Here is an 18,806-nt window from a genome sequence, read left to right on the forward strand (position 1 = left end):
AAACTAGGAGCTGGTTCTTTGAAAGAATTAACAAGATTGATAAACCCCTGGCCAGACTTATCAAAAAGAAAAGAGAAATGACCCAAATCAACAAAATCATGAATGAAAGAGGAGAGATCACAACCAACACCAAAGAAATACAAACAGTTATAAGAACATATTATGAGCAACTCTATGCCAGCAAATTAGATAATCTGGAAGAAATGGATGCATTCCTAGAGATGTATCAACTACCAGAACTGAACCAGGAAGAAATAGAAAACCTGAACAGACCCATAACCACTAAGGAAATTGAAGCAGTCATCAAAAATCTCCCAACAAACAAAAGCCCAGGGCCAGATGGCTTCCCAGGGGAATTCTACCAAACATTTAAAGAAGAATTAATACCTACTCTTCTGAAACTGTTCCAAAAAGTAGAAATGGAAGGAAAACCTCCAAACTCATTTTATGAGGCCACCATTACCTTGATCCCCAAACCAGACAAAGACCCCATCAAAAAGGAGAATTACAGACCAATATCCTTGATGAACCTGGCTGCAAAAATTCTCACCGAAATACTAGCCAATAGGATCCAACAGTACATTAAAAGGATTATTCACCACGACCAAGTGGGATTTATCCCTGGGCTGCAAGGTTGGTTCAACATCCACAAATCAATCAACATGATACAATACCTTAACAAAAGAAAGAACAAGAATCATATGATCCTCTCAATAGATGCAGAAAAAGCATTTGCCAAAGTACAGCATCCTTTCTTGATCAAAACTCTTCAGAGTATAGGGATAGAGGGTACATACCTCAATATCATAAAAGCCATCTATGAAAAACACACAGTGAATATCATTCTCAATGGGGAAAAACTGAGAGCTTTCCCCCTAAGGTCAGGAACACAGCAGTGATGTCCACTATCACCACTGCTATTCAACATAGTATTAGAAGTCCTAGCCACAGCAATCAGACAACAAAAAGAAATCAAAGGCATCCGAATCGGCAAAGAAGAAGTCAAACTCTCACTCTTTGCAGATGATATGATGCTTTATGTGGAAAATCCAAAAGACTCCATCCCAAAACTGCTAGAACTCATACAGGAATTCAGTAAAGTGGCAGGATATAAAATCAATGCACAGAAATCAGTGGCATTCCTATACACCAACAACAAGACAGAAGAAAGAGAAATGAAGGAGTCAATCCCATTTACAGTTGCACCCAAAACCATAAGATACCTAGGAATAAATCTAACCAAAGAGGCAAAGGATCTGTACTGAGAAAACTATAAAATACTCATGAAAGAAATTGAGGAAGACACAAAGAAATGGAAAAACGTTCCATGCTCATGGATTGGAAGAACAAATATTGTGAAGATGTCAATGCTACCTAGAGCAATCTACACATTCAATGCAATCCCCATCAAAATACCATCCACTTTTTTTAAAGAAATGGAGCAGATAATCCTAAAATTTGTATGGAACCAGAAAAGACCCCGAATAGCCAGAGGAATTTTGAAAAAAAAAAAAAAAGCAAAGCTGGTGGCATCACAATTCTAGACTTCAAGCTCTATTACAAGCTGTCATCATCAAGACAGTATGGTACTGGCACAAAAACAGACGCATAGATCAATGGAACAGAATAGAGAGCCCAGAAATGGACCCTCAACTCTATGGTCAACTAATCATCGACAAAGCATGATTGTCCAGTGGCAAAAAGACAGTCTCTTCAACAATGGTGTTGGGATAATTGGACAGCCACATGCAGAAGAATGAAACTGGACCCCATTTCCTTACACCACACACAAAAATAGACTCAAAATGGATGAAAGACCTCAATGTGAGACAGGAGTCCATCAAAATCCTAAAGGAGAACACAGGCAGCAGCCTCTTCGACCTCAGCCGCAGCAGCTTCTTCCTAGAAACATGGCCAAAGGCAAGGGAAGCAAGGGCAAAAATGAACTATTGGGACTTCATCAAGATAAAAAGCTTTTGCACAGCAAAAGAAATAGTCAACAAAACCAAAAGACAACCGACAGAATGGGAGAAGGTATTTGCAAATGACATATCAGATAAAGGGTTAGTATCCAAAATCTATAAAGAACTTATCAAACTCAACACCCAAAGACCAAAGAATCCAATGAAGAAATGGGCAGAAGACATGAACAGACATTTTTCCAAAGAAGACATCCAAACGGCCAACAGACACATGAAAAAGTGTTCAATATCGCTCGGCATCAGGGGAATCCAAATCAAAACCTCAATGAGATACCACCTCACACCAGTCAGAATGGCTAAAATTAACAAGTCAGGAAATGACAGATTTTGGCGGGGATGCGGAGAAAGGGGAACCCTCCTACACTGTTGGTGGGAATGCAAGCTGGTGCAGCCACTCTGGAAAACAGTATGGAGGTTCCTCAAAAAGTTGAAAATAGAGCTACCCTATGATCCAGCAATTGCACTCCTGGGTATTTACCCCAAAGATACAAAAGTAGGGACCCGAAAGGGTACGTGCACCCCAATGTTTATAGCAGCAATTTCCACAGTAGCCAAACTGTGGAAAGAGCCAAGATGTCCATCAACAGATGAATGGATAAAGAAGATGTGGTATATATATATACAATGGAATATTATGCAGCCATCAAAAGGAATGAGATCTTGCCATTTGCAACGACGTGGATGGAACTGGAGGGTATTATGCTGAGCGAAATAAGTCAAACAGAGAAAGACATGTATCATATGACCTCACTGATATGAGGAATTCTTAATCTCAGGAAACAAACTGAGGGTTGCTGGAGTGGGGGGTGGGGTGGGAGGAATGGGGTGACTGGGTGATGGACACTGGGGAGGGTATGTGTTCTGGTAAGCGCTGTGAATTGTGCAAGACTGTTGAATCTCAGATCTGTACCTCTGAAACAAATAATGCAATATATGTTAAGAAAGAAAAAAAGAAGAAGAAGAATGTAGCAGGAGGGGAAGAATGAAGGGGGGGTAATCGGAGGGGGAGAAGAACCATGAGAGACGATGGACTCTGAAAAACAAACTGAGGGTTCTAGAGGGGAGGGGAGTGGGAGGATGGGTTAGCCTGGTGATGGGTATTGAGGAGGGCACGTTCTGCATGGAGCACTGGGTGTTATGCACAAACAATGAATCATGGAACACTATATCTAAAACTAATGATGTAATGTATGGGGATTAACATAACAATAAAAAAATTAAAAAAAAAAAGAAAGAAAAGAAACTGGACCATTTCCTTACACCACACACAAAAATAGATTCAAAATGGATGAAAGACCTAAATGTGAGACAGGAGTCCATCAAAATCCTAAAGGAGAACACAGGCAGCAACCTCTTCGACCTCAGCCGCAGCAGCTTCTTCCTAGAAACATGGCCAAAGGCAAGGGAAGCAAGGGCAAAAATGAACTATTGGGACTTAATCAAGATAAAGAGCTTTTGCACAGCAAAAGAAACAGTCAACAAAACCAAAAGACAACCGACAGAATGGGAGAAGGTGTTTGCAAATGACATATCAGATAAAGGGTTAGTATCCAAAATCTATAAAGAACTTATCAAACTCAACACCCAAAGAACAAAGAATCCAATGAAGAAATGGGCAGAAGACATGAACAGACATTTTTCCAAAGAAGACATCCAAATGGCCAACAGACACATGAAAAAGTGCTCAAAATCGCTCGGCATCAGGGAAATCCAAATCAAAACCTCAATGAGATACCACCTCACACCAGTCAGAATGGCTAAAATTAACATGTCAGGAAATGACAGATCTTGGCGGGGATGCGGAGAAAGGGGAACCCTCCTACACTGTTGGTGGGAATGCAAGCTGGTGCAGCCACTCTGGAAAACAGTATGGAGGTTCCTCAAAAAGTTGAAAATAGAGCTACCATACGATCCAGCAATTGCACTACTGGGTATTTACCCCAAAGATACAAATGTAGGGATCTAAAGGGGTACGTGCACCCCGATGTTTATAGCAGCGTGTCCACAATAGCAAAACTGTGGAAAGAGCCAAGATGTCCAATGACAGATGAATGGATAAAGAAGATGTGGTGTATATATAGAATGTTATGGAATGGAATATTATGCAGCCATCAAAAGGAATGAGATCTTGCCATTTGCAATGACGTGGATGGAACTGGAGGGTATTATGCTGAGCGAAATAAGTCAATCAGAGAAAGACATGTATCATATGACCTTACTGATACAAGGAATTTTTAATCTCAGGAAACAAACTGAGGGTTGCTGGAGTGGTAGAGGGTGGGATGGATGGGGTGGCTGCATGATAGACATTGGGGAAGGGTATGTGCTGTTGTGTAAGACTGTTGAATCACAGATCTGTACCTCTGAAACAAATAATACGTTATATGTTAAAAAAAAAAAAAAGAAGAAGAAATAGCAGGAAGGGAAGAATGAAGGGGGGGAAGTCGGAGGGGGAGACGAACCATGAGAGAGTATGGACTCTGAGAAACAACCTGAGGGTCCTAGAGGGGAGAGGGGTGCGGGGATGGGTTAGCCTGGTGATGGGTATTAAAGAGGGCACGTACTGCATGGAGCACTGGGTGTTATACGCGAACAATGAATCATGGAACACTACATCAAAGACTAATGATGTAATGTATGGCAATTAACATAACATAAAAAGAAGTAAAAAAAAACAAAAACAAAAAATAAATAAAAATAAAAACAAATATTTTTATAAAGAGTAAACACAGAGAGCTTTCAAACATGGTCTATCTGTACCCAAAGTACTATGCTGAGATGTTTTTAATTTCATCCTCAGGTTTGAACTACATAACCATACCACAGTAATCCTCTGTTTTCGGTACAGTTGTGCTGATGTTTGGAGTTGGTGGCTTAGCCATATTGGATATTATTCAGAATATTAAGTTACAGAAGTGTAAAACATTTCAGTTGGCTTTTTTAAAAATGTTTGAGTAAAATGCTGTAATTCTAACAAATAGCTTCAAATAACTCACTTTTTAAAAATGCAGATGTAGAAACAACATCTGTTATTTAGAAGTTAAGACATTGTGGCTCAGAAATGAGATCAAGCTGTCTTATTTACTTGTGGCTCTACTATTTTGTTCATCCAGGAATCATTTATCATTGCAGCTCAGAGAGCTTGTTTCAGTATGTGTTCTGTATTTATAGGAAAATAATTTCACTGAGTCAGCAGCAGAATGACATTATTAGCACAAAGTTACTTTTTTTCATCCTGGTATGGACTTTCACTGACTCACTTCCATACTGTTCTGCCATCTACCTCATGAGCACTGATGCACATTTTGTAATTGGGATCCAGGGCACAGTCTCTGACTAGTGTGGAAACTGAACTTACGTGCTTGTTTGGGGAACGGAGTTTACAACCCTGGCCTTATTTAAACCAATTCCGTAAACACTGGTGTTGTGATGGAAAATAAACATTGAAGTAAAATCATATGAAAAATGGCTAGAAAGATATGTATTATCCTGCTCAGGATTAGAGTTGAAAATAATAGGAAAGTCTGATTAAGTTGTTCCATACAATAAGGATTTTTTAAAAAATCTTATGTAACACCAAATCCATAGGTAGGGGGTTGTCGTCCTGTCACGTTAAGCCTCCAGGTGGGCTGCTAGCAGACATGTCCTCCTTACACCAAGTACTAGCAGTTCAAGCAGCTTTTACTCCTAAATCTTTCCATGGGCCATCCTGGCTTCATTCAGGGGTGGGAGGTGTGGCCCGGGGAAGAAGAGAGTGGATGCTGTGTAGGTCACAGCAGGCTTGTCACACACCCTGAACTCAGATAGAGGGGTCGCATTTGGGGAGCAGACTGGGCTTGGGAGTGGCAATTCAGGTCCTTTTTTAAAAAAATATATTTAATATTATTTGTCAGCAGACACAAAGTAGCAACATGGACAAAAAATCAAAGCTCATACATCTGCAGTGAGGAATAACCAACTGATTAATGACTTGTGAGCAATTAAAGTAGTATTTAAGGTTGGTGAGGACAAGAAAACTGTGCACACCCTGAAATCTTACAGTCTTACAAAAATACCTGAGGGGCACCTGGGTGGCTCAGTCAGTTAAGTGTCTGCCTTCAGCTCAGGTCATGATCTCAGGGTCCTGGGATCAAGCCCTGTGTGAGGCTCCTCGCTCAGCTGGGAGTCTGCTTCTCCCTCTGCCCCTCCCCCACCTTGGGCTCTCACACTCTCTCCTCTCAAATAATAAATCTTTAAAAAAAAACCTGAAAAAGATTTTACCGAATTTTACAGTAATTCTAAAATTTAAGTGACATTTCCAATAACGAGTTGTGAAGCATAAAGAAACATTTCTAACCTACTGAAATAAAAAAATCAACCATCGATGCAAGAGGAATAACCAAATTATCTTTTTCTTCTCTCCAACAAAATTGATATTATAAAGTTATTAGAATATGATGGGGTAATCAAAGAGGTCTCCAAAGTAGAAGGGGAAAGGAGATTTTTCAGTCAGGCATTAATGAAAACAGTATGCTAATTTTCTGGATTTTGAGAAGTATTAGGTATTTGTCATTTTTAAAAATTTATAACTTGTTAACATTTCTTTTTTCATCCATCTTTCATGAGGAGCATGACAGAAAATGCCTAGCAGGTTCTATTTTTTTCATATTAAGACTGGGAAATAAATAGGACAAAATGGTCACGACTGTGCCTTGTGGGGTGGTCAGAATGTGAGTTTAAATTGTTATTTTTTGTGGGTTTCTGGGGTTTTCTTAAATTGCTTTTAAAAATATCTGTTTAGGGGCACCTGGGTGGCTCAGTCTGTTAAGCGTCTGCCTTCAGGTCAGGTCACGATCCCAGGGTCCTGGGATCGAGCCCCGCATCGGGCTCCCTGCTCCGTGGGAAGCCTGCTTCTCCCTCTCCCACTCCCCCTGCTTGTGTTCCCTCTCTCACTGTGTCTCTCTATCAAATAAATAAAATCTTTTTAAAAAAACTTTCTTTCTATAACACATTGCTATAAAGAGAGTACGTAAGAGCAGGAGTCAGAGGCAGATGAGGGCTCTACCAAAACTCTCGAACTTACTAATTGTGTGACTGCCCCAGATACCCTCCTTGACGTGAGCCTGAGTTTTATTTGTAGAATGTGACTCAAGTCACCAGTCCTTCCTGATACCTAGGTTTTGTACAAGGATGAAAATAAGAAGTAAAAGGCTTTATAAGTTATAATTAATAAGCATAGTATTATTTATTCCATTCACATTCATAATTTTAGAAACTTTTTGTAGGAAAGGATGAATCTAGTATATATTTTCACCAAGTGGTAGAACTAGTGATTCACTTTATGAACTTGTATTTTCTTCAATCCTACATGGTTATTTTTGCTCTGAATCACTCAGCTATTTATTCTCCATTTTATTGATTCGAAATACGTCTTTGGTAGAGCCAAAGTATACTTTCAGTAATTTTGAGGTAACAGCTGTATCCAGAAACATAATGATAATCCTATAGTCATATGTATCTTGTACTTTTTGTCTCCTTTCAGGTCAACGGTGATATTCCCCCTCGGTTAAAAAAAAGTGCTCATGAAATCATCCTGGACTTCATCAGATCAAGACCCCCTTTAAATCCGGTATGTGATCTGAGTGTTCCCCTTGGTTGGAGGTCACATAGCAATGTGCTGTCCTGTAGGACGTGGTCTCTGGAACTCAGCTCTTGAGGTAGTTTTTACACCGATCTTTTATTCTCAGAATGATGAAGCCTAACTGTAAGTTATACTCTCCAGTCACAGAAAAAGTACTTAACATTATTCAATACAAAGCTGTCTTAAGATGATTTAACTCAAAACAACCTGAGTTATGGTGCAGTTTAGTAGCCACATGTCCCTAAGCAAATTAATCAGCCTCTCTCAGCCTTTATTTCTTCAACTATAGAAAGAAGATAACAAGAGTAATCTAAGAAGGTTGTGATGATTTACTCAGAAATGTTACTTTTAAAAATAGTAATAGTAATAGATAAAGTATAGGTTACATTTCAGTTGATTGCCTATCATGGTAGCATACTGTGAACATAATTATAACTTCAGCAAAACTGACTCCTTACAATTGGTTGAGCACATATGACTAAGTTACTGTGAAATCCAGTAATCTCCCTATTGCTTAAAGTAGTCCTTTGTCAGTGTTGCAATCAATGAAATACAATTTCATAATACTGTACTATAGGAATGGACTTCAGTAAGAATTATTTAAAGACAACCACTGAAGTCTATAGCCATTACTTTTTTTCCTCCCAAGGTCTCAGCCAGAAAACTGAAACCCACTCCACCACGGCCACGGAGCCTCCATGAAAGAATATTAGAAGAAATCAAAGCAGAAAGAAAGCTGCGGCCCGTCTCACCAGAGGAGATGAGACGCAGCAGATTAGGTGAGTCAGCTGCTAACTGCACTGCTGGTCTAGCCTCAGCCACTTGAACCAGTGTCTCTGTACCACCAGCCCAGTGAAAAGTAGTGGCATAATGGTGCGAAGTAAAAACAGTGTTTGTTCCTCTCTCTCTGTCTCTCTCTCTGTCACACACACACACACTCGAAGTTTATACTTAAAATTCACAGAATAGGAAATTCTTTCCCCATATGATACAGAACTACATGAGAGCGTCATGGCTTAGTGGGAATTGCTCTGCCATTCTCTAGACTGTGGTTTTAGGAGAGTCCCTTTACCTTTCTGAGTGTTGATTTCTTCATTGGCAGAAGGGGGATAAAAATTCCTCTGCACTTTAATTATGGCTTTTATGTAAGAATTAAATAGGATTGTGGTCAAAATACTTCATAAGTTGTAATACATATACATAGCTATTATGTTTTAGAAATATGATATATAGTTTTACTTCACGTTTCTGTTGTCTTAATTATGGGTTTAAAGATAAACAGTATTATGTGATGAAAGCAGTGATTGTTATCTGATATCACTTAACTTGTTCCCAAGCTTCCTTTATATTTATTTAATGTTTTTTAATGTGTACTATAAATACACATTGATTTTGATTTATAGCAAGACCATATTATAAAATGTTTGTAAGCATTTTTGTTTATACAGCTCTCCACCTATTTGTAAGATTAAAGATGCCCAAAGGATTCAGAGAAATTTCCTTTAGGAAAATAGATGATAGTGGCATCTGAACAGGAAAGGAACCACACACTCCTAGTTTTCTCCTCTGATATCTTTTCCTGCCTCTTCTAGACTCTGCTTGGTCCTTCAGATTTCTATCCTGGGCTCACCTCTCTCTGAGCAACTGTACCCTTTCCATGGTTTTTGTTCTGGCTACTAAAGCTCCCAATCTCTCTGAGCTCACACCCGTTCATCCAGCTGTCTGCTAGCTAGGGCCTACAGCAGGACAGGAGAACCCATCTGTTTTCTCCCAAACCATCTTCTCCTGTTTCCCCATCTCAGTGTGCTCAATGCAGAACCTCTGTGTCGTCTCTGACTTCTACCTAACAGCCAAGCCCTGTTGATGTTTCTTATTCTAGATCTTCTTAGTTTCCCCCCAAAACTATCCTAACCCAGCCTGTCATCTTCTCTTGTCTAGTTTATCACATCAGCTTTGACTGCTGTCCCTGCGTCCAGCCTGGAATTCTTCAGTCATGTCATGTTGGTATCCTTTTGTTAGACTCTCAGCCCTTCTTTTACCTTGTGACCTTCTTGCCAGCAGGGCCCACGTCCTTCTTGTTCATTGTTGTAGAAGTGCTCCCATAGGTGCTGCAGTAATTGAATGTACCTTCCAGTTACAAAGCTACTGAGTGAGTAAAGGTTGTATCAATTATCCCTGTCTAATTTTTATGGCAGCAGGTGTTGTCTCTTAAAAATAATGTTTAAAGCATGCCAAGTGACAAATCCATATAAGCATTTGTGTAATAATGAACTAAAACATAGAAGCCATGTGCACCAAGAGTTAGTATCCTGAGAGTCCTTGAATGGGGCTGACAAGAGTCTGTGAATCCCCTGAAATATAAAAAATGTGTGCTTATTTCACAAAGTGTATGTATGTGAATTTTTCTGGAGAGAGGTCCATAGCTTTCCTCGGTTTCCTAAAGAGTACACAGCCTCAAAGAGTAAGAACCACTGTGGAAAAATAAGGAAGTGGTATTATGGGATGCTAGCTTAAGACTGGATTTTTTTAAATTGGTATACCTTGAAAAGAAACAATGGGGGTAAAAGAAAAGATTTCAACAAAACTATGAGGCAAAACAAATATATTACCATGAGAAAAGTAAGCTTTCATGATTTACAGGAGTAGAGTAATTAGGCTGAGGGATTGTCAGCTTCAGTGGAAGTACCAATAGAATAGAGAAAGGAGCAAGATAGGCATAATGTTCTTGTACAATGTGGATGATATTTGACATATAGTTCCTTCACTTTTCTAATGGTTTTTGAACCTTTACTTTCTATTAAAAACCATGTCATCTCCTGGGGTGCAGAGATAGCAGGAAGGGAAGACTGAAGGGGGGGAAATCGGAGGGGGAGACGAACCATGAGAGATTATGGACTCTGACAAACTGAGGGTTCTAGAGGGGAGGGGGGTGAGGGGATGGGTTAGCCTGGTGATGGGTATTAAAGAGGACACGTTCTGCATGGAGCACTGGGTGTTATACACAAACAATGAATCATGGAACACTACATCAAAAACTAATGATGTAATGTATGGTGATTAACAAAATAATAAAAAATGTAAAAAAAAATAATAATAATGCCTGCCTGCAGATGCTTACAGAAGAATGACTCCGGAGTGTTGTGTTCATGCTGCAAGACCCATTACCAGCAGCCAATCAGAAGGCATTAGTGAGGCCATCTGAGGGAGACACTAGCAGTCCTTCTAAGTGTCAAGGGGACACCCTCATTGCTTGAAAGGGTCATTGTAAGCCTTTGTCACATACATATTCTTCTATTTCATTTTAAACAAATTAGATGCTAAATATCAGGAAACCTACTTTAGAATAATTAAATATCAGGGGTGCCTGGGTGGCTCAGTCTGTTAAGTGACCGACTCTTGGTCCTGATCTCATGGCTCCTAGGATGGAGCCCCATGTCGGGCTCTGAGCTCAGCACAGGAGTCTACTTGGATATTCTCCCCGTCTGCCCCTTCCCCCACTCGCACGCTGGCACTCTCTGTCTCTCTCTCATGCTCAAGTAAATAAATAAATCTTTAAAAAAACAATTAAATATCAATTTTATGTTGCGAGCATATCTTACTATTTTATTTTTTATTTTAACCTTATGAATGGTGTTTCACAACCATCAGAATTGACCTGTTACAGAAAGTGATTGTTCATTCTGTGAGAATCTTCTACAATTCTGCTTTCAAACTGATCTTGAATCTTATTGGAAAGTAAGGGATTTGGGTTCATTTCTGAATGAATCGTTGGTTCTTACCGTACAATTTTGCTTTGGGGAGTTTGATTAGGATGAGATTGGCAGAATGAACTTGAGGAGACGTTTTCCTAAATATTTTTATAACCTTTTCCCTCCATATAATTGTAAGCAGAATCTCACTATAGAAAAAATGTGTAAATGTTTAAAGAAGAAATGTTACCCATAATTTCAACATCCAGAAGCATCCACTGTGAATCTACTTGTGCAGTATGAAATGGAGACGAGAACTGTATGCACAGTATTCTGTTCTCTTCACTTAACATTGTATGTGATGTGAACATCTTCCCATGTCATTAAATAGGCCCTTGTATCCTGACATATGGCTAAATTTATTTCCCTATTGTTTTTTTTTTGTTTTTTTTGTTTTTAAAGATTTTATGTATTTATTTGACAGAGAGAAAGACAGCGAGAGAGGGAACACAAGCAGGGGGAGTGGGAGAGGGAGAAGCAGACTCCCCGCTGAGCAGGGAGCCCGATGCGGGGCTCGATCCCAGGACCCTGGGATCATGACCTGAGCTGAAGGCAGACGCTTAACGACTGAGCCACCCAGGCGCCCCTCCCTATTGTTTGACAGACTCTCCATTTTTTTTTCCTGTCAAGTCTGAAAATACTATTCTTGTGCATCAGTCTTTGTTCATGTCCAGTCATTTTCTTTTTCCTAACATCTCATACTGAATTGAGACTTTGGGTTTTAAATAGAAATTGTACCTTTAAAAAGCATCTTTTCCATAAACTTCTGAATTGCTGTTATGCTTGATTTCTCTCCTCTTTGTGATATACAGAACTTGGAAAAGATCCAAACCTCATCTTCCAAGAAATAATAGCATCCCTTTCTTATGCAGTAGTCAATCCTATTTCAAAAGATAGATTCATGTATCAGAGAAGAACAGAATGAGAAGATATTAGAGAAGGGTGGCAAGTGCTTTGAGAATACATTGTCTTTTATTTGCTATGTATAATTAGGAAAATCTAGAGTTCATAGTATTTGAATTCAGAAATGCAGGCTTTTTTATGATTCACAGATATTTATTTGAAAACCGCACACTAATGCATATATAAATACTCTGATCAGATTAATCAGATTATGGACAGCAGAAACTGGATATTTACTTCTACAAGGGTTAAATGTAATATTCCTTCATAGAAGTCTTAAAAATAATTAATTATAAACAATTACAATTAATAAATGTTTAGATTTTTCTTTAGAAGAGCATTAAAAATTAAATTTGTAGCACTTTTGTAAAATCAACGTTTTGAGGTAGAACACTTAATTTCTTCAATAAGTATTAGCTAAATTATGAAATCCTTTTCTGTTTAAAACATAATTTCTGCATCCAGAATATCTTGATTATTGAACTTTAAGTTTCTGCTGTGAATTTTTTTTATTAACATATAGTGTATTATTAGTTTCAGAGGTAGAGTTCAGTGATTCATCAATCTTATATAATACCCAGTGCTCATTACATCACATGCCCTCCTTAATGTTCATCACCCGGTTACCCTATTCCTCTATTCCCCTCCGCTCTAGCAACCCTGTTTGTTTCCTATGATTAAGAGTCTTTAATGGTCTGTCTCCCTCTCTGATTTCATCTTGTTTTATTTTTCCCTCCATTCCCCTATGCTCCTTTGTTTTATTTCTTAAATTCCACATATGAGTGAGATCATATAATTGTCTTTCTCTGATTGACTTATTTCACTCAGCATAATACCCTCTAGTTCCGTCCACGTCATTACAAATGGCAAGATTTCATTTTTTTGTTGGCTAAGTAGTATTCCATTGTATATATGTACCACATCTTTATCCATTCATCTGTCAGTGGACATCTGGGCTCTTTCCATAGTTTGCCTATTGTGGACATTGCTGCTATAAACATTGGGGTACAGGTGCCCCTTCGGATCATTACATTTGTACCTTTGGGGTAAATACCTAGCAGTGCAATTGCTGGGTCATAGGGTAGTTCTGTTTTTTAATTTTTTGAGGAACTTCCATACTGTTTTCCAGAGTGGCTGCACCAGTTTGCATCCCCACCAACAGTGCTAAAGTGTTCCCCTTTCTCCACATCCTTGCCAACATCTGTTGTTTTCTGTGTTGTTAACTTTAGCCATTCTGACCGGTGTGAGGTGGTATCTCACTGTGGTTTTGATTTGTATTTCCCTGATGCCGAGTGATGCTGAGCACTTTTTCATGTGTCTATTGGCCATTTGTATGTCTTCTCCAGAGAAATGTCTGTTCATGTCTTCTTCCCATTTCCTGATTGGATTATTTTTAAAAAATATATTTATTTGAGAGAGAGAGTGCCTGTGCATGAGCAGGGGGGAGGGGCAGAGGAAGAGGGAGAAGCAGACAGGGAGCCCGAGGTGGGGCTTGATCCCAGGACACTGAGATCAGGACCCTAGCCGAAGGCAGGCATTTAACCGACTGAGCCACCCGGGCACCCCTCCTGATTGGATTATTTGTTCTTTGGGTGTTGAGTTTGGTAAGTTCTTTATAGATTTTGGATACTGGCCCTTTATCTGATAAGACATTTGCAAATATCTCCTCCCATTCTGTTGGTTGTATTTTGGTTTTGTCAGCTGTTTCCTTTGCTGTGCAAAAGCTTTTTATCCTGATGAAGTCCCAATAGTTCATTTTTTTTTTTCCCAATAGTTCATTTTCGCTTTTGTCTCCCTTGCCTTTGGAGACGTGTTTTGAAAGAAGTTGCTGTGGCCAATGTAGAAGAGGTTACTGCCTATGTTCTCCTTTAGGATTTTGATGGATTCCTGTCTCACATTTAGGTCTTTCATCCATCTTGAATTTATTTTTGTGTGTGGTGTAAGGAAATGGTCCAGTTTCATTCTTCTGCATGTAGCTGTCCAATTTTCCCAGCACCATTTATTGAAGAGACTGTCTTTTTTCCATTGCATGTTTTTTCCTGCTTTGTCAAAGATTATTTGACCATAGAGTTGAGGGTCCATATCTGGGCTCTCTGTTCTGTTCCATGGATCTATGTGTCTGTTTTTGTGCCAGTACCATACTGTCTTGGTGATCACAGCTTTGTAATAGAGCTTGAAGTCCAGAATTGTGATGCCACTGGCCTTGGTTTTCTTTTTCAACATTCCCTTGGCTATTTGGGCTTTTCTGGCTCCATACAAATTTTAGGATTATTTGTTCCAGCTCTGTGAAAAAAGTTGATAGGGATTGCATTGACTGTATAGATTGCTCTAGGTAGAATAGACATTTTAACAATATTTGTTCTTCTAATCCATGAGCATGGAACGTTTTTCCATTTCTTTGTGTCTTCTTCAATTTCGTTCATAAATTTTCTATAGTTTTTTGAGTACATATCCTTTGCCTCTTTGGCAAGGTTTATTCCTAGGTATCTTATGGGTTTTGGCACAATTGGAAATGGGATCCTTAATTTCTCTTTCTTCTGTCTCGTTGTTAGTGTATAGAAATGCAACTTATTACTGTGCATTGATTTTATATCCTGTGACTTTGCTGAATTCAGGTATGAGTTCTAGCAATTTTGGGGTGGAGTCTTTTGGGTTTTCCACATAGAGTATCATGTCATCTGCGAAGAGTGAGAGTTTGACTTCTTCTTTGCCGATTCGGATGCCTTTTACAGAAATGCAGGCTTTTTTAAATAGGTGGTTTTTTTTTTATTCAAGTAGAGTTAACATACAGTGTTATATTAGTTTCAGGTGTACAATATAATGATTCAGCAATTTTCCACACTTCTCAGTGCTCATTAGGTTAAATGTCCTCTTAGTCCCCTTCACCTATTTCACCCATCCCCCCACCCACCTACCCTCTGGTAACCACCAGGGTTTTTTTTTCTTTGTCTCTTTTTCCTTTGTTTGTTTAGTTTCTTAAATTCTGAATATGAGTAAAATCATATGGTATTTGTCTTTCTCTAACCAACACATTTCACTTAGCATCATATCCTTTAGATCCATCCATGTTGTTGCAAATGGCAAGATTTCATTCTTTTTTATGGCTGAATAATATTCCATTGTGTAGATGTGTGTATATACAAACACACACACACATCTTCTTTATGTCTTCTTTATCCATTCCACATCTTCTTTATCCATTCATCAATTGATGGACACTTGAGCTGCTTCCATTTCTTGGCAGTTGTAAATAATGCTGCAGTAAACATAGAGATGCGTATATCTTTTTGAATTAGTGTTTTCGTTTTCTTTGGATAAATACCCAGTAGTAGAATTACTGGATAATATGGTAATTCTATTTTTAATTATTCGAGGAACCTCCATACAGTTGTCCACAGTAGCTGCAACAGTTTACATTGCCACCACCAGTGCACAAGGGTTCCTTTTTCTCCACATCCTTGCCAACACTTGTTGTTTCTTATATTTTTGTTTTTAGCCATTCTGTGAGGTGTGAGGTGATATCTCATTGTGGGTTTGATTTGCATTTCCCTGATGATGAGTGATGGTGAGCATCTTTTCATGTGTCTGTTGACCATCTGGTTTTCTTCCTTGGAGAAATGTCTATTCATGTCCTCTGCCCATTTTTAATTGTATTATTTGGGGTTTTCGGTGTTGAGTTACATAAGTTTTTTATATATTTTGGATATTAATCCCTTATCGGTTATATCATTTGCAAATATCTGCTCCCATTCAGTAGGTTGCCTTTTAGTTTTGTTGATGGTTTCCTTCACTATGCAAAAGCTTTTTATTTGGTGTAGTCCCATTAGTTTGTTTTTGCTTTTGTTTCCCTTGTCTGAGGAGACATATCTAGAAAAGTGTTTCTACAAGAAATAGAGGATTTTTTGAATGGTGAGTGGATGATTGTTCTCATCAATATAAAATTCCTAACTACTTTTCTGTGAGGTAACTAAAACACAGTAAAATGCTTATTTAAAAGTTACATCCTAATTTATTTACTAGAATTAAATACTTAAAATATTATTTCCTAGTCATCAAACAATAAGTATGATTGTCAACAAATAGTTGCTATATTTGCCCAGTTTAAGATACATATCTCCTTTTTTGACATAAGTGCTTTTAAAAACATCTACATATGATTCCAACATCTTGCCTAGTTGTATTTGGGATCTAACTGAATGCTCTACCTTTACATCATTTTTTTTAATACTGTGTTGAGACTTTGGATTGTAAGTGTAAATTAAATCTTTAAAAATATCTGCCAAAAAACATATTGAGAGATACTTACATTCTATTAAATTTAAGTGTTAGAACTCTACCTGGAAATCTACCTGGAAGACATGAACAGGGGAGACATTCTGCCCATTATGCCTATACTTCCATCCCCACTATAGATCTGAGGTTCTGTCTACTTCTGACCATAAAGGTGCTTGTCCTCCCTCAACCTAGGTCATAGGATAGATGGTACTGGTAAGAGTTTTGGGCTGCAGTGAAAATAGTTAATTCTCACTGTCATGAATACTCAAATTAATCAAATCTTTGTAGTAAGCTTTTTTTTAAAAAAATAGCTTTATTGAGGCATAATTTATCTACCATAAAATTCACCCATATAAAGTACACAATTCAATGGTTTTAAGCATATGTAATAAAAATTTTAAGACAAATTATTTCAATAGGAAATAAATAACTTTATTCTTAAGAAATCATATTTAGTGAGATTTTACTATGTGTGAAGCACTGTTTGCTATGTGCAAGCACCTTTTTTTGGTCGGGTCATTTAATCTTCATTAACAATCTCATGAAATAAGTACCATTCTTCCCATTTTACAGATTAAGTAACCCCTCACCCACACTCTTCTAAAGCAATGATGTCAAAATCTAAAACAGAACTTTGCCTTAAGAGAATAGAAGCACAGAGAGGTTAAGTAACTTTCCCAGAATCACACTGCTCGTAAGTGGCAGAGCTGAGATTTAAACTCAGACATTCTGGCTCCTGGGGCCTCTCTTCAACTGCTAGGTTACATTGCCTATAAGAGGCAGTATAGTGATGCATTGTGATGCTAGTTCCTGAGGGAGATTTTTATGAAGTGTTTCACCTTAGGCAGAGATTTTGGTCAGATTTTCATCCTGAAATAAATTACTTAAGAACACATTTATTCTTAAATTTAAAAATTTTTGTACCCTAAAATCATGTTCTATTTAATCCAAAATCCTATACTATGTTTCTTTAAAATGTTTTGTATCTTTATCATGCTTTCATTCTTAACATGTTCTTTAAAAAGTTATTTTTTTTCTTTTATTGTTACTCCATTTCAAGTCTTAGTGATATAATTGAAACTAAGACTCATGGTTTTGTTGTATTTCAGATTTTTATTTGCCGCCTTCTGCCTTAAAGTCTGAAATGTACCATTATAGGTCGTCTTGAATCCTCCTCCCTTTTTTGTCCTCCCTGTATATTCCTAACAGCTGAATTATTTTCTTTTTGTTGTTTGTTTTCTTTTTTCAGCAATGCGGCCACTTAGCATGTCTTACAGTTTTGACTTGTCAGGTAAAAAAAAAAAAAAAAGCACTTTCACACCTGACGTGGGTTTTGTGGTTTCTGTGAAAACATTTCATTCATCTCCTTGTCCAAACATGTCAAAGAAGAAAATTGAAAGGCTTCTTCTAAGCTGTGGTCAGTAAGATAAAACATTCTGCTTATTTGAAAACCATATACTTAAAAAAAATTAAAACTACAATAATAAATCTGTTGCCTACGAGGGATTATAGGAGAACCATCATGCCATCCCTGTGGTTATGGAATTTGACTGCCCATCCTTACGGTCACTGTCTCTCACCCACACTCTTCTTCTTCCTCTTCTTTTTTTTTTTTTTTAAGACTTTATTTATTTATTTGAGAGAGAGAGAAATCATAAGCAGGGGGAGGGGCAGAGGGAGAAGCAAGCTCCCCACTGAGCAGGGAGCCTAAGGCAGGGGCTCCATCCCAGGACCCCAGGATCATAACCTGAGCTGAAGGCAGAGGCTTAACCTACTGGGCCACCCAGGAACCCCTCACCCACACTCTTCTAAAACAATAATGTCAAAATCTAAAACAGAACTTTGCCTTAAGAGAATAGAAAAAAGTTTCAAGAAACAAAGTTTTGATACTTCTTATTCTCTAAGCATTTAGTTATTTAAGTAATTAGACTCAAAGCTGTCAGCTACTTCAGAGGACCACCACTCCTCAGTTGATAAGCAAGAGCTGTCTTTGGTGTCCCAGTGCTCCCTCTGGAGACAGCATGAATGATTCTGAGAGCTGTTTGGGAGTATAAAAATACAGGTATGTTCTAATGGCTTTGGTTGTAAAATACAGTTGACCCTGAACAACATGGGTTTGAACTGCTCAGGTCCACTTATAGGAATATTTTTTTAATTTAAGAGTTCACAGCAAAAGCTACACATTTATTTACAACTGTCCACCCCAGTCTTCATTGGACCAAAAGGAAGGCAACTAACCTGCTGCCCTCCGAGGACCCATGAAGGCCCAGGAGGCCT

General features: G+C 38.3%; 1 protein-coding gene across 1 annotated transcript; it reads left to right on the forward strand.

The window, feature by feature from the left end:
• The first annotated feature begins 7,227 nt into the window (after window positions 1-7,227).
• On the forward strand, window positions 7,228-10,472 carry LOC116629248 (protein spire homolog 1-like). Its single transcript, XM_032399545.1, has 3 exons — window positions 7,228-7,590; window positions 8,252-8,381; window positions 9,541-10,472. Exons 1-3 carry the CDS (start codon window positions 7,474-7,476, stop codon window positions 9,705-9,707), a joined length of 414 nt encoding a protein of 137 aa, XP_032255436.1. The 5' UTR covers window positions 7,228-7,473; the 3' UTR covers window positions 9,708-10,472.
• The last annotated feature ends 8,334 nt before the right edge of the window (window positions 10,473-18,806 follow it).

This window comes from Phoca vitulina, unplaced genomic scaffold (assembly GCF_004348235.1).
Source record: "Phoca vitulina isolate PV1807 unplaced genomic scaffold, GSC_HSeal_1.0 scaffold445, whole genome shotgun sequence".
Lineage (NCBI taxonomy): Eukaryota > Metazoa > Chordata > Mammalia > Carnivora > Phocidae > Phoca > Phoca vitulina.